Here is a 16,647-nt window from a genome sequence, read left to right on the forward strand (position 1 = left end):
CCCTGTCTATGCAACAAATACACAAGTTAGCTGGGCATGGTGGTGTGCACCTATAATCCCAGATACAAGGGGGGGCTGAGGTGGGAGGATCACTTGGGCCAAGGAGATTGAGGCTGCAGTAAGCTGTGATCACACCACTGCACTTCAGCCTGGGTAACAGAATGAGACCCTGTCTCAATCTAAAAAAAAAAGAAAAGAAAAAAAAGAGGTACATGGAAACCACAGCAGTTTGCATGTAAAAGGCATAAAACATGAGGGCAAGACCTGAGTGTCAAGCAGTAGGTAGACCACGACTGTCTTGTACACTATACTAAGGAATTTGGGCTTTGTAAGTGATAGGAGATATGAATAAGCTCTAAGGAGGAAACAGACATCTAAGTCACATCTGTGTTTCAGATCGCTCTGGGTAAAATATGGATGAAACATTAATAGAGTGAAAGAATGGAGGCAGGAGGCCATTGCTATCAGTGTCACTCTTGAACTCAGGCAACTAAGACTGCTGCCTCAGACCCCATATTTTAAAAGGCTGTGCTCTGGCCCTCCTTTGGATGCGTCTCTCCCCTGTTGGTGGGATATCTGTAGGCTGAGAGCATACACTTAATGACAACCTGTCCTACGACTTCTCCTCCATTCCAGAACATGCTCCAGGAACTAGCACCCAGAATTCCCTGTGCCAACACCCTTTCCAGGGCCTGAGAGGGTCCCTCCCACTGGTCCACGTTCTTGGGGGTGGTCTACCCGCTGATACACTTCACCTCTAACCCAATAGACAATGGAGGGTGGATACAAGTTATGGTGGATGTGGTGGACACGACTTGGGTATTTAGGCTGAGTTGTCCACTTATTTGCACCAGAAAACCCACAGTGTGGAAAGAGGAAGGCCTATTTGAAAGAAGGTGGGTCTTAGGCCAGTGACCTCCATTTATATTCTTGCCTGGGCCCTGAAAATGTTAGAGGTGGCCCTGATTGCAATAGTCCACAGAAGGAATAATAAACTATGCCATAAGTATACAGATGGAGGGCAAAACACAAGTTTGAAAAACAGATTGAGGAAGTAAAGCACAATGATTTAGGGATGAGATGTGAGGAGTTAAGATAAAGAGAAGGGTCTGGGATGATAGTCATTATATAGCAGGGATTGATTCTAGGTTAGCAGATACCATCAGTCAACTAAAATTTTCAAAAAGAAAACATTGGCAGAGAGATAAGCAAACAGGTCCTCTGACAGTGAGGCTCCATTCACAGGTAAACTAGCATCACCTCTGCTTTCTGTATAACTACAAACAATTAGTGGATGTATCCATTGTTCTTTCCTTCTTCATATCCATATTCACGCATGGACATTGAAGCAACCTCATGTGTTTATAGGCTAGGGTTACATACTCCAGGTGAAGCATTACATTGTTTAAGAATTTACTTTCCATTCAATCTTTTTGGTATGGTCAAAACAAGTTATGTGGAAATTCAAAATGATTCTAAAAGAAGTAAGGCCTTATGGGGATATTTGAAGGCACTGGGATTGCTTAAGAACAGGGGCTCTTTCCTACAGGATGCAGATGTCAGTGGTTGCTGAGTCAGAGAGGATAGAAGAGTCGAGGAGGAAAACATGAAGATCAGAATATTCAGCATGGAGTTCAAGACACCAAATAGGGAAGCAAGGCTGAGACCTAGATGGCGCAAGCAGGAAGATAAAGTGGGTTTGCATTGCTGTCAAATTCATGACACAGCAAGTGCTTGTGCAAATACTGGCTTCAGATGGGAGACTGTTTGTCTGAACTTTGTGACATGCTGCCTGGGTCAAACGAAAGATACGGCCCAGTTTTTCCTTGTTTTCTATCTTTAATTTACTATCATTTACAGTGTCTCTTACTGGACAAGGAAAGTGGGAAAGGTGCTACTGGGTAGCAATGATGAAAAATTTAAAAACAACTACAATGAGAAAAAACTGGTGGTAGTAGTATGACATCTCAAAAGAAGGGCACACGGTGGGTGTGGCAGGGGCAGGCTCCTTGATGGCACGGCTTCATTTTATTTGTCTTCATATCAGTTGACCCTACACGTTGCCTACCAGAATGTCAATCGATAAATGTTTCATAACTTACACTAAATCTACTCTAGTTTTTTTCCCCTAGTAACACACAAAAACTTTAACTTATCAATAATTTTGACAATAGGGCCTTCAGAAGTCATTTGCAGGAGGGCACATTGTGTGTAGAGAAAGAGAAGGATGGAAAGAAAGCAAGCCTACATTTTAAAATATTGCTGTATTTTATTCCTCTCAATTTCCAAGAGACACGTTTCTCTAACTGACATAAATTTGACAGGATATATACCCATTTATAGCATTACTGCTGCACCATATCTTTCATTTGAGAAGATTCTCAAATACAGAAACAGTATTTCTCCTTTATGGTATAAGCTTCTCTCTCTCATGATAAGAATATATCACACCTTAAAACCCTTCTAGATAATTATCTCTTAATTATTTTAATCCTAAGAAGCAGCATGTAGGCAACACTGGGTTTTAGAAAAATGCTGGGTCTGAAATAAGAGACCTGGGTTAAAGGCCTTCCATTGCCACTTGTTTTAGGATATGGGGTCAAGTCTTATAGACCCTCTGATAGACAGTATTTTCTTACATTAAAATTGTGGGGTGGAAATCTTTTACCTATCATACTTGACTTTAGAAGTAATGGTTAGACAATAAATGACCAAGTGCAATACAAATCTAAGTTTGTTTTTAATCCTTATTCTATTGTTTGGGAATTGGGACTCAGAAGACTTGATGGTTTATCTCCACAGCTAATAAATTAAGAAGCATCACTAGAAAAGGTATTAAAATTAGCAAAGCACTCATATATTGAAAGCTGGGTTTGCTACAAATACACACTGTGCTAATTCTTAAGGGGCAGAAATTAATTTATCATTGAGTACTCAGCCTCGCAACCTGAGTGCTTAGATTTTTAACTCTTACCTCTGCACTCTGGCAACGTGTCACTCCACTGGACTCCACTGTCTGAAGCAAGACATAAACTAGAAGTCGGGCCAAATAATTTGTACCTAAAGCAATAGGGGAAGAAAAAAGAGTTTGTTACATTCACACGTATTTGACTTTCCTCAAATTCTTCAGGTTATTATCTTGAAATATTTACTACAGCAGCAGGTGAAAATAAAACAGTAGTTGACAAAAGTCCACACAGTAGTTTAAAGGAAAAGAAAAATTAAGTTTAAAAAGGTGACATCCAAAGAGTAAAAACGGGTAAGATATGTACATTTTTTATTTGCATGGGGAATATGTTAGAAAGCATAAAAGTGTTTAAAACATTTTTAAATGACAGAGATGATTGAACATTTTATACTTCCGAGTTCTAAATACAGGCTTCATAAAATAATAGAATGTACTTGTATTTCAAGGGTTCAACGTACTTCCCAGATTTTGTGTTTGTGACCTAACCAACATCTGTTCCGTAAAGGAGACAAGTGATACTGATATTTTTACTTTATAAAGAATAGGGACACACACACAGTAAAATAGAATTATTTAATTCACAGATATGAAATGAGAAAATAAATGTAAAGTTTTCAACAGTGTCTGAGACATTGATGGTACTCAATGAATGAGTTGCTTTTTCCTATATAGAGAACTTATCAAAGAACTTAGGTTAGAATATTTTCACACTAGGAATGTCTTTAACTCATGCTGTTTTGTAACAGCTTGTTTGCATAGAGAAAAACTCATGCAAATTCATTATTTAGGTCAACTAAAGATTGGTTTAGTATTTAACATTTGAAGAATTATTTCTGCAAGTAACATCATCTCAAATTTTTTTATTAATCACATTTAAAATTCTATATTGAATCACATATTTACTGAAATCAGAATTTAGAGAATTTTGGTGGTATAAGAAATCTTCCTTTCTTGCCCCATTTTAGTAAATTTAACTGTGATGAGCTCATGATGAAGGGTCTTTGAGGAGAAGGATTGTTTTAGTTGCTAGTAGCTGTGAATACCAGTCATGAAACTAACAATCTCATCTTAAGTCCTAATTTGTTTCCTCATTTCCTAAATACAGGGTTTTAGTATGCCCAAACTTACCCTGTGTTACATGAGAAGGAGATGGCTGCACCAAATAATATGCCATTTGATATATCGATCTGACCATTTGGTATTTCTCCAGGATTAGGGCATGATTTCTCTAGAATAGAATACAAATTGATTTTTTTTAAATTAAATTATCAGGCATACACACAAAGAAGGTAACTATGTGAGGTGGTGGATATGTTAATTAGCTTGACTGTGTTTATCATTTCACAATGTGCACATATATTAAAATATCATGTTGTACATCTTAAATAATATTTGTTGATTATACCTCAACGAAGCGTGGGAAAAAATTTTGAAAAAATTATCAAGCACATATATGTAAATTCATCATCTGAACCATTGATAGTTCTTATCCTTAGATTTTTTTTTTTTTTTTTTTTTGAGATGGAGTTTCGCTCTGTTACCCAGGCTGGAGTGTGGTGACATAATCTTAGCTCACTGCAACCTCTGCCTCCCAGGTTCAAGGGATTCTCCTGCCTCAGCCTTCCAAGAAGCTGGGATTATAGGCATGCACCACCACGCCCAGCTAGTTTTTGTATTTTTAGTAGAGTCGGGGTTTCATCATGTTGGCCAGGCTAGTCTCAATCTCCTTACCTCAAGTGGTCCACCTGCCTCTGTCTCCCAAAGTGCTGGGATTACAGGCATGATCCACCATGCCTGACCCTTAGACTTCTTTAATTCTAATTTCTCTTTATAATAAGTTTTGAAAAAGCAACGTATTTAGAATATATACTTGTTTCATTTTAGGTAACCTCAAACTAATTAAATGTGAAATTTTTGAGTGAATAAGTATTCCCACCACATAAATATTTAGTTTGTCTAATTCAAAATAAATTGACACTCATGGTCCTATCAAGAAACATCCTAAATAATAATATATACACACAGAGTTCTAGCATGAATGAAGGAAGGGATACTATTTCCCCCGAACACCAGATGGTTGAAAATACTTTAAAAAATTTTACTCACTTTTACAAAATTCAGCTGCTGTGGACCATTCTAAATTCTGAAGGCAAGTTAGTTTTGCTAATAGAGAAGGGTCTCTTCTGTAACCTGGACGACACTCATATTCCACAACAGTACCGACTGGAAAATAACTCTGAGGGATATAAAGCTGTTTGAGGGATGCAAACTTTAGCCTGGTTGGCGCACCGCAGCTACCTAAATGTATTAACAAAAGCAGCAACAAAAAAAGTAGTATCAATGTTTGTTTTATAATCTATATTTAATTATCTGGACCCTAATAACCCCCTTTCTTTACTGCTTTGCACATATTTGGTACTTAACTATATTAATATCACCATGGCACTTGCAATGTAGCAAATGCATTCACATGTATACTTTATTTCCCAGTTACTAGAGGCTTAGGAAGTAGAGTTGGTACACAGATATCACTATCCCCGCTTGAAAAAAACAAAGAAACAAAAAAACCATTTAGGTTGCCTGGCACAGTTCTGGCATTCAATAAATGTTGGTTTCCTTACCCTACCCTAAAGAACTACACAGCACCATACAGTACAGGAATAGGGTATTTCCAGACCCCTGGACTAATGTCCTGCACAACAATAATAGCAGCTAACATTTATTTACATATAAACTCATTTAATTCCCACAAGCCCTGGAGGCAAGGATGAGTTAATTGTATACATAAAGTATTTACATCTGTAAACAGCTGGGCAAATGTGAATCTAGAGAGGCATGGTCAAGTGGAAGGGTCACTGGATTTGTAGTCAGAAGACCCAAGTTTACACCTTGGTTTTGGCATAAAAGCTGCTGTGCTCTTAATGAAGTTATTTAACTACTGGGGCCTGTCTCCTCCACCATTGGATAAAGTAACAACATGGGGAAGAGTTAAAACATGATACGTGTGCAAAGACTATGTACTTCATCCTACTGCCTCTATCGTGGATAAAAATAAAAAGTTAAAGCCTATTTCACGCATGGCTTCTAAAAGTATTTGTGCCAATTTCTGTATTTACTGTAGCTTCTATTGATTTAAGTTGTTCAAAGTCAGGTTATTGGGTCTCTAACTTTACTCATGTATCTCAAAGCTAATACAGGGCTATGTAAATAACAGATTTTTTTCCTCCAAGATAATGCCGATATATATTTTATGAAACCAAAGGGCACACGAGGTGTGGATGACTGTATGTATATTCACCTAAAACAAGAAATCTTCATTTCTTTTAATTCTACTAGATATCAATATCAAACACGGTTACTGTGTTAGCCCCAAAACAACTCTTCACTGGGCCTCTTATTCATTTTTAACAATCAATCTATCTACCTGTCTGTCTATATCCCAATTTACATATATCTCTCTCCCTATATACATACATATATGTCCCTATATATATCCCAATTTATATATATATATATATATATTTTTTTTTTCAAAGTAGCAAGAAGAGAAGATTTGGAATATTCTCCACACAAACGCCAAGTGTTTGAGGTACTGGCTATCCCAATTACACTGATTGATCATGACACATTGTATGATCTATAAATACCTATAAATACCTACAAGTATAACAGATTTTGAAGTAAATATTGAGAGCTTTTAAAAAATGCCACCACAGAGTTGTATTTGATAAGCCCTACTTTACAAAATATTTAAGAAAACAGATCACTTACGCTATGTGTCTCAAGGCAATTGCCAAATATATTTTATATATTTACTCCCTAAACAATACATATTGTTTAATTTCTCTACTAGTTCGTTCAAGGGGTACAGTGTTAGGAAGAAAAACTCTTAATGAAGCAGCAGGACCTACTCAGGGAGGTAAATGTCTTCAATTAGCTGGAGTGTGAAGTGCCAACAAGGTATACCCTGGGGTTTAGTAACACTAGAAAACTATCAATTACTAGTCACTCCAAAGATACATAAAAATAAATTTTAGATACATTTCATTCCCATAACTTTTCTTAAAAAAAATGAGGAACTTACGATTGCAGAACTCTTCAATATCTGACCATTGACTGTCCTGAAGGCACATCACTGAGTCGTGCTTGCCAGGAATTTTCGTAAAGTTTTCATCACATCTATACGTTATTACGGTGTTCTCGGGAAAACTTGTAAGGCCTTTCAAAGCTGGCTGGGCATTAGGTACAGCTGGGGGAGGGCCACAGTCAGCTAGGGAGACAAAAGCAGAACTGAAGGAAATGACTATCAAGGGTCCTCACAGTTGCTGTTTTTAAGACACACGCCCCCTTGAAATGCCACACCTTAAAGAGATGACATGCAAGTTTGCAGCATGGTGTGCTCTACACGGCTGGACTCTGTCGAGAGTGGGCAGCGGTCAGCGGTCTGGCCTCCCATCCTTTTAGACCAGCTTTTTGGGTGTTAAGGCTCTCTTTGAGCCCTCCCTTTCGATTTTCCCAGGCTTGGCCGCTCCGCAAACCCAGCTGGGGCCTCTTTAACCTCACTCCACGCCAACTCCTAAAGCCAAGTCAGCTGGGGGCCGACACAGCAGGAGCCCCAAATGCTGGTGAGCTGCGACAGCCTTAAAGGTACAGGACGGGTGAACCAAGACCAAAGGCCACGCTCCCCACCTGCCAAGTCCCCGGTTCCTGTGCGTGTCTCGGAGACCGACTTGGACATCCCACCCAGCCCAGGGGCTTCCCTGGCCGCCAGGCCCCCGGGCCCCCGGGCCCCCACTCACCCCACACGGCCGGCAGGCACAGCAGCAGCAGCAGCAGCAGCCGGGGCAGCTCCCCAAGGAGGGGCAGCGCCGCGGGCACGCTCGGCCGCGCGACAGTCATGGCGCGCGAGGTCAGAATAAGTACGCGCCGCCGGGACTCCACCGGGTCGCAGCTACGCCCAGCTGCCTGAGCGAGTTGCAGCGAGCAGAAGCAGCGCCTCGCAGCTCCGCAATAACAGTTAAATGAGTGCTTTGGGCGGGGCCTGGGCTGGGGTTCTGTGTCACCAAGGGTGGGACAAAGAAGACGGGTGGAGTAGGGATTTGTTGTGGTCAGAGGTGTGGTCAGAGGGCGCTGGCGTCATACGCCCCTGGGAGCCCTAGACTCAGGGATAGCGGGAAGGGGCAGGAGGAGGAACTCGCTGGCAACCCCCTCTGGGATTCACTCTCTCCACCGCTGGGTGGGGCCTGCGATGACCTGCCTTCTGGAAACCTAAATGTCTCCTCGCTACGTAAACAAAAACGGGGTGGAAACGGGAGAGGGGGAGGGGTGCTCAAGTATCGCAGGCCTTGCTGCCCGAACGTGAGTTCGTCTAAGCGGAGCATCCCCGCGCTTGAGTGCTGCCAAGCCGAGCTGCACGTGCGGTGGAGTTCGGGGACTGAGACTCGGGGATTGAGACGCGGTGCCCTCCCCGTGTTGTGGTCCTCTACTGCGAGGTCTGTCAAAGGCCAGCACGAGGGTGGGGAAGTAACTAGGGAGCGAGGGCGTTATCTCCTAGAACACTCTCTAATGTGACAACAGAGAGCTAGGGAAACAGGTTGAGGAACACAGTAGGGAGTGAACATTGTTCATGCCTTGTTCTGGTGGGAGTCACTTGCTTCACCCGGGTTCTCCTTATTTACCAAAGACACCACTTTGGGATTACTCCAGCCTGACTGTAGAGAGAGATTCATCAGTGTGTGTGTGTCTGCCTCGGGGGGGAGGGGGGGTGTGGGGTGGGGGAAAGGGGTGGGATAACAACAAAAACAAACCCCAAAAAACGGAATGGTGGTGGGGTGGATTTTAAGAGGAAGGTTTGTTACAAACCTTTAAGAATAAATAGCCTGAGGTTTGCAAGAGTGGCCACACATTAGAATCATGTGGGGAGCTTACATATATCTATATATATATTCATATATTTATATATATTCATATATATTTATACATATATAAATATATGTACTTCAAGTTCTGGGATACATGTGCAGAACATGCAGGTTTGTTACATAGGTATACACGTGCCATGGTGGTTTGCTGCACCCATTAACCTGTCATCTACATTAGATATTTCTCCTAATGCTATCCCTCCCCTAATCCCCACCCCCAACAGGCCCCTGTATGTGATGTTTCCCTCCCTGTGTCCATGTATTCTCATTGTTCAACTCCCACTTATGAGTGAGAACATGCAGTGTTTGGTTTTCTGTTCCTGTGTTAGTTTGCTGAGATTGATGGTTTCCAGCTTCATCCATGTCCCTGCATAGGACATAAACTCATCCTTTTTTATGGCTGCATAGTATTCTATGGTGTATATGTGCCACATTTTTTTAATCCAGTTTATCATTGATGGGCATATGGGTTGATTCCAATCCAGAGGCCCAAACTACACCTTAGACAAATTAAATCAGCATCTTTGGGGATGGCACTGGGTATCAGGATTACTTAAAAGTGCCACACTGTGCAGCCAGGTTTGAGAACCACAGACCTATATGGTACTGGTCAGAGTAAAGATCTATCCAGCCTAGGACCACCCCTGTCAAAAATAGAAAGGATATAGATGGCAAGGTGGGTTGCCCTTCTTCATAGAGAATAGCCTCAAGAACGTGCTTCCCTTTAATAATTTATCTGGGTCTGGCTAGCAGAGTCCTAGCCTAGATTCCTTTTCCCTTAAATGCCTTGCCTGGTTAAGTGAAATTCCCTACTTGGAATTATACTTTGGTCCATGGACCAGCTGTGGGGGTATTTGTTATATCCTATCATGATATTCTTTCCTGAAGGTTTTCTGATAGCTCTTTACTGGTTGGTATGAGCTTTATAAGGAGGAAAACAATTTTCAATCATAGCATTTTCTTTGACCCATACTTACTGTATAGAACCAAACCCTGTGTTGCCCATTGCTGGAACCAATCCTACAGTGATTCCAAGCAAGGGACTACTGTAGTATTTCATTGAAACCTAACAATATTCAAACATTGTGGAGTTTAGAAGTTAGGGTGGGGGGCTTTTAAAACCATCTAGTGTCATCCTCATATTTGATGTTAAAATACCTTACTTTTACTCCCATATTGGATATAAAAACACAAGGTATGTCAGGGCCTGGCAGTGTTTAGAAGTGGCACCAGGTCTTCATTTATTCCCCCTAATAACCTCCAATAACCTTAACCACCACTCCCTTCTGTCGTGCCATTATACATAGGTAATCTTCATTTCTGCTTGGGCTCACAGAATTGGTGTGAAAGGCAAGGTAGCATTGTGAAAAAGACAGGTCAAGCAAGACCAGTTATGCAGCTGCCAGAAGACTTAACATTGAAGTCTATTAAAGCTCTCTACGTGTTTATTATGTGAATGTCATAGCTTTATATGCAGAGAAAACAATGAGCTCTGCAAAGTGTCAAAAATATTATCTATCACACAACTTAGTGACACTAAATGTCCTAAGCATTCACCTTCCAGAGTACTTAGTTATTGGCAATAACTATTTTTAAAAGGAAATTTTGGCTGGGCGTGGTGGCTCATGCCTGTAATCTCAGCACTTTGGAAGGCCGAGGCGGAGGATCACCTGAGGTCAGGAGTTCGAGACTAGCCTGGTCAACATAGTGAAACCCCGTCTCTACTAAAAATACAAAAATTGGCTGGGCGTGGTGGCATGCGCCTGTAATACCAGCTGCTCAGGAGGCTGAGGCGGGAGAATTACTTGAACCTGGGGGGCAGAGGTTGCAATGAGTCAAGATTGCGCCATTGCACTCCAGCCTGGGGAACGAGAGCAAAACTCCATCTCAAAAAAAAAAAAAAAAAAAAGAAATTTTACGAACAATTACTGGATGGAGTCTTAAGTAATAGTTACAGCCACCCAAATGTCAACATTCTGAGGGGAAGGAAACAAAGAAATCCACTATGTATTTACTCAACTTAGAAAAGATAGCTATGATAAAATCTAAGCATTCCTCAGAAAAAGCAAATATGTGAATTTATAACTTACTAAAGATTATTTTAAATAAATGGACTCATTTGTTGTGTTCCAGTTGCTTTATACACATTATACCATTTCATCAGCACAACTTCATGAAGTGAAGATAACTCTCCATATTTTGCAGACAAGGAAACAGGCTGAGAGGCTGTTTACCAAAGTTTACCAAAGTCCATGCACTAACTAGCGACTAGGTCAGAATCTAAACCTAGTTTGATTTCAAAACCTATACGTCTGTCCTACCATACTGCATTCTTTTTACTGGAATCAGCAAAAGTTTCTTGTGTCCAGAGGACAATGACTGAGGTTCTTGGGGAGGTGATTTGGGAACCCAGGGGCTCATGATATGAGCAGTAGTTCCGAGGCTTCATACTTATCTACCAGAAACTAGCTGTGTGTCCTCGGCTGAGTCACTGCACATCTCAAGGGCTTATTTCCGCATTGATTAAAAAGCATTTGGCACTAAAATAGTCTCTATAGAGCTTCCAATCCAAAACAAGCTTATGTAATTAGGCCAAAATACAAAGAAAATAGGTTTATGATTTTGACAGAGCAAGGGACCACGGCTCTTACTCTTGTCCCAGGAACCATACAATGACTAAATCAAAGACTGTTTAATAAACTTCCTTAGCACACAGAAGCCCACTAAGTGTCAATACTTGTGTTTGAGAATCTATAATCTAGTAGGGAGGTTTTTCATGATAAATGCTTTACAAATATCACAACTAAAGTGGTATGGGGCTTCAGAAAGGAGAGAAGGGAGTGTGGTAATTGGGGTGGGGAGGCTAAAAGCCCAGTGATTCAACTAAATATGACAAGTGTCAATGCAATAGGGCAAAAATAAGAAAAGAGATACGAACAAATGTTTGGGGTCAGGAAAAGGCCTGTTGATTCCAAGAGTAGTAAGGAGTTTAGTTTACAGAGAGTATGGAGAACTGAATTGAGGCAATGGAAGAAGAGGGTGAGAGAGGCTGGAAAGAGATTTGAGGGAGCCTTAAAGGTAAGGCCTGTGCCTTTTACACCATTCAGAAGCATTAAAGAACTGTTGACAGTTGTAAGGAGGAAGCACCTGGGTAATTTGGAATTTGCATCTAAGATGCTGGAATGAGAATGACTGTGTAAGCTAAGATCCAGTTTAACTAACTACAACAGTTCAGGTGTTTAGGCTTAGAGAACAAAAATGTCTTTTAGTTTTAAAATAATACATCTGTATTAAGGAGTCCCAGTCCTGTTGCTCTATAAAACTCCTGACACAATTATTATAGACTTTTGAATTTCCATTCCTGCTCTGACCAAACAAGTTTCAAAGTAATAACCCACAGAATTTGGCAACTGACTCGATAAGGAGCAGTGGGGAAAAAGATGTTACAGATGACTCGGAAGTTTGGAGTTTGTGAGATTAGCAGCCCTATTTAAAAGAACTATCCATTCCAGAGCCAGGAGGTAATTTAGAGAAAGAACAACAAATTCAGCTTTACACTTGTTGAATTTTAAATGCCTTGGCAGAGTGTCTACATGGAAACGTCCAGCATGCGATTGAAATGGAGGCAAGATGGAGGTGGAGTGGGTGGAGACGTGACTGCAGGCAAGGTTTGAACCAAGGGAAGATGTGGAAATACACAGAGAAGCCCAAGGTGTGAGACTTGAGGAGCCCCACATTAGAAGGTACGAATGACAGAGAAAGGGAAAGGAGAAAGTAGTAGAAAGGAAAGAGAATCGTGCAATTTCCTGAAAGCCAAGGGATACAAAACTGTGAGCAAATATTGTCACCCTCATTGCAAGTGAACCAGCTGGTGTTTAGGGAAGTTAAGAAACTAGCCCCAAACCACATGGCTTGTTGGCAGTAGAACTAGTGCTTAGGATCTTAACGCCTCTGTTAGACTGGCCAGGCATCATTCTTCCAGGAAATCTCCCTTGCCATGACATCATGCCTGGTACCTTCCTCTATGCTACCAAAGTATGTAATGTGCCTATCTGTGCCTCACATCTAATGAACCAGTCTATTTCATATTTACATTCTAACTCAGCCTAAATATATTCCCAACTTATCTTAAAATATCCAATGGGCCGGGGCAGGGTGGGGTTGGAGGGAACTTTATATTGAGGCATTTTTGTCATGCAGCTGCAAATACAGGTAATTCTGCTTCACAGAATAAGGGTATTTTTTAACAAATGAAAACAAATGAGTGGACTCTCCTGTTTCTTATACATGAGTTCTTTTCTCCAGGAATTCACTAATCAAAGTATCAGTGTATTGCAGCAGACATAGTAGTTTTCCTTTTCACTAGGTGCAGGTTCAGCAGGACCTAGGAAAACGTGGTCTAATTCCATGTGACATGTTCACCTATGTAATAGCATCCTGCCCTGCAGCTGACTTCCCTGTGTGTGTGAGAACAGGCTCAGCAGCCAGGGGGAAATGCAATGCTTGACTTATGTGAGCAAATATTTATTTGCCAAGACCTAACTTTCTGAGACAACAGTGAATTTTTGCTACCTCCACTTTGGAGGTAGTGGTAGGAACAAGGAAATGTGTGTGTGCACACACATGTGAGACTATGTGTTAGTGTGTGAACTTCAAACACAAATCTTAGGTTTTGCAATAGTAACATTATTTATAGGAGCAATTGGGAAGGTTAGGAATCTTGTGGCCTTTAGCTGCATGACTCCTGAGCCACAATTTTTAATCTTGTGGCTAGTTTGTTCATTTTAGTGTGTATGTGCAAGAATGTGAGAGTGTGTTTGCATGTGAGTGTACATATATGAGTGTGTAAGCATGTGTGTGCATGTATGAATGTGTGTGAGCATGTGTGTTTATGAATGTGTGTGTGAGCATGTGAGTGTGTGTGCATGTATGAATGTGTGTGAGCATGTGAGAGTGTGTGTACATGTGAGAGTGTGGTCCAGCACCCAACCGCTCTGAAACACAAATTTCTCACTTATAAAACAGGTGTAATGATATTACCTCATGGGGTTTTGTGAGGAATAAAGGAAATAGTGTATGTAAAGCATTTGGTCCATTGCTTGGCACACAGTACTCAATAAATATTAGCAATAATGAATGATCATGGGTGACATGAATGAATGTTTCCTGTAACAAGACTTGGACACTTTTCATGAAATCCATAAAAATAGTCATGTCATGACATACAGTTTTAAAATTCTGTAAAAACAATAGAAAATTCTCATATATTAGCAATGTGGAGATCATTGAGTTGTTTTCCTTATTCTTTCCCCACCCGGTAGTATTTTTCCTTTAGCAAAGATTAGGTCATTTACCAAGATTCAGAATTGTTTAAACATTGGATTCTTTACCTCCACTGTAGTCCCATCTGCAGTTTGTTTCCCTTGATTTATCAGCTTGCAAGTTAAGAAGCAGATTTACAATTTAAGCATATTAGAATTGCACAAGGGTAAGGAAGGAAGAAAGAAGAAATTCACATTGAAGGGATCACCTTCCACTGATACTCTCACTTTGAGACTTAACCTTGGTTAACCATCCAGCAATGCCATGAGTAAACTATTATTACTTCCAGTTGCACATGTTGGGACAGGTTCAGAGGGGAAAATGATTGGATAAAACAATACAGATGGCAAAGCCAAGCAAAATTGAACCAGGTCTGGGGAGATTGAAAATTATGTTCCATCCACTCTACATGTTACCTTTCATTTGTTGGTGCATAATGAAGACTAAAGGGTTCATCGATCTTAAAGTGTTCATTGGTGAGTATTTTCCTAGCACTGTTCTTTCAGATGTTTTTCAGATGTCAAAACTCCATTTACCTAAATGACGATCATTTCTCTCGGATAAATTTTACTTTTTCATATAGCCAAATGTTCTGCTATGAAGAAGGTAATTTACTTCAGAAAAACAATAATTGCAGGTTTTATTGAAAACACTTCTGTTTTCTCAATGCCCCCATCTGATATCACCTCCTCTACTACTTCTGTGACATACTTTCCCCCTTATGTTTCCAAAGCACATGGCCTCATTTTGATGTCACTTAGTCCATTCAGCCCAAAGGTCTATAATAATTATGTCAAGGTTTGTTTGTGTGTGTGTCAGGGTTTGCATGGAAAAAAAACAATTTGGAAAATACTTCAGTAACTTCTTACATAATAGACACTTACCATATGACCTTATATTTCCAAGTATGGACCTAGGGAAAATAAAAATGTCTACAAAGATTTGTACATAAATGTTTATAGCAGCTTTATTTCAACAGCTACAAGCTGGAAACAATTCATAAATCGCTGAATGGTTAAATAAATTGTGGCACTTCCATACAATGAAAACTACTTCACATTAAAAAGGAACAAATTAATGATGCACACAATAGGGATGAATTTAAAAAACTTGCTGAGCAGAGGAAACTAGGCACATAGAGTGGATATTATATGATATCATTTATATGAAGTTCCAGAACAAGTGAAATCAACTTATGATGATAGAAATCAAAGTAATGACTGTCTGGAGTGGGGAGTGCAAGAGGATAGGAGAATTTACTGCAAAATGGCAAAAGGGAACATTTGGGGGAAAATGTTCTATATATTTATTGATGTAGTGGTTACATGCTGTATACATTTGTGAAGACTCATGAAACTGGATAATTTGAATGTTTACATTTGTTTTATATAAATTATACCTCAATGAAGTTGATTAAAAATCATAAAGTAGAATCAAAGGTTTCAGATGTGGAGTTGGTGGGCTTTGGCAACAGTGAATCAACTGGGTTATGTGTCAAGAATAGCACAACTAAATACACCTTTTCTCGTTTTGCCCCCTAATTTTGTCAGTCAGTTTGAAATAGTGTTAACTATGGATGTGAAATAATTTGAGCTCATAAAGAACAACATTGATGGGCTTTGCTGACTTGCAAAACACTGAGTTGTTATATATATGAGAAAATTGGCAAAATCACAAAACAATTATAAGCATATTGCATTAACCATTTGATGTGGATAGTATAACCTTGGTTGTTTACTATATTCTGAGAAGCACAGTGTTGAATCAGAATGCTCACCAATTACCAAGCCATCCACAGGAACTTCTGATACAATTTCCCATGAAAGGAGAATCAAGGAGATTCTGTTCTCCATACTGTTTGATCCCAGCCTGTTCTCACTGCTCTATCTGAAGAGCTAGTGATAGGTTCTCAGAGCTAATGAGGTAATTTTATGGATCTTTTCCACATCACCTCTCACCTGCTCAATGAATCCCCACTAAATCTTGTGCCAGGATAACATGGCAGACAGAAATAATGACAGCAACAATTTAGATGAAGGTAGCACTTATCATCTCTGGAGTGTTTTTCACTAATATCTCACTTAATCCTCAGATCCACTCTGTGAGATAGGTGTTATTATTAATTTCTAAATGAATTTCAGCGATTCTCTAACAAGTCCAAAGTCAAACACTTAATAATAATCAGGGTAAAGCATGAACCCACATCATCAGCTGTCTGCAGGTTTTGTGCTTGGCCCATCACACCACCCACACTTCACGATAAACTACAAAATAAAAAGCAGATCCCTGCAAGCACCATATTTTTAAGGGTGTTGTGTATTTGGTCTGCTCACTCCAAGCACCAGATTTTTACTTTGTCAGTGGGTAATGTAACTGCCCAACAGATTCTTCTTGCCCACTGTCCAGATGGAGCTGATTTATCCAGATGGGAATTAC

The 16,647-nt window shown here is 40.1% G+C and overlaps 1 protein-coding gene across 5 annotated transcripts in view; it reads right to left on the reverse strand.

The window, feature by feature from the left end:
• Positions 1 to 8,262, reverse strand: part of CD55 (CD55 molecule (Cromer blood group)) — a 37,506-nt gene extending 29,244 nt beyond the window's left edge. For all 5 annotated transcript variants that reach the window (XR_003115538.1, XM_025355122.1, XM_025355208.1 and 2 more), the window contains exons 1-5: positions 7,768 to 8,262; positions 7,053 to 7,238; positions 5,075 to 5,266; positions 4,097 to 4,196; positions 2,975 to 3,060 (exon numbers count right to left, since the gene is read on the reverse strand). Coding sequence is in view for 4 of the 5 variants with exons in the window: in XM_025355122.1 (XP_025210907.1) it covers positions 2,975 to 3,060; positions 4,097 to 4,196; positions 5,075 to 5,266; positions 7,053 to 7,238; positions 7,768 to 7,867 (664 nt within the window). In the remaining variant the exon portion in view is untranslated. The remainder of the gene's footprint in view (positions 1 to 2,974; positions 3,061 to 4,096; positions 4,197 to 5,074; positions 5,267 to 7,052; positions 7,239 to 7,767) is intronic.
• Positions 8,263 to 16,647: the final 8,385 nt, after the last annotated feature.

This window comes from Theropithecus gelada, chromosome 1 (genome assembly GCF_003255815.1).
Source record: "Theropithecus gelada isolate Dixy chromosome 1, Tgel_1.0, whole genome shotgun sequence".
NCBI lineage: Eukaryota > Metazoa > Chordata > Mammalia > Primates > Cercopithecidae > Theropithecus > Theropithecus gelada.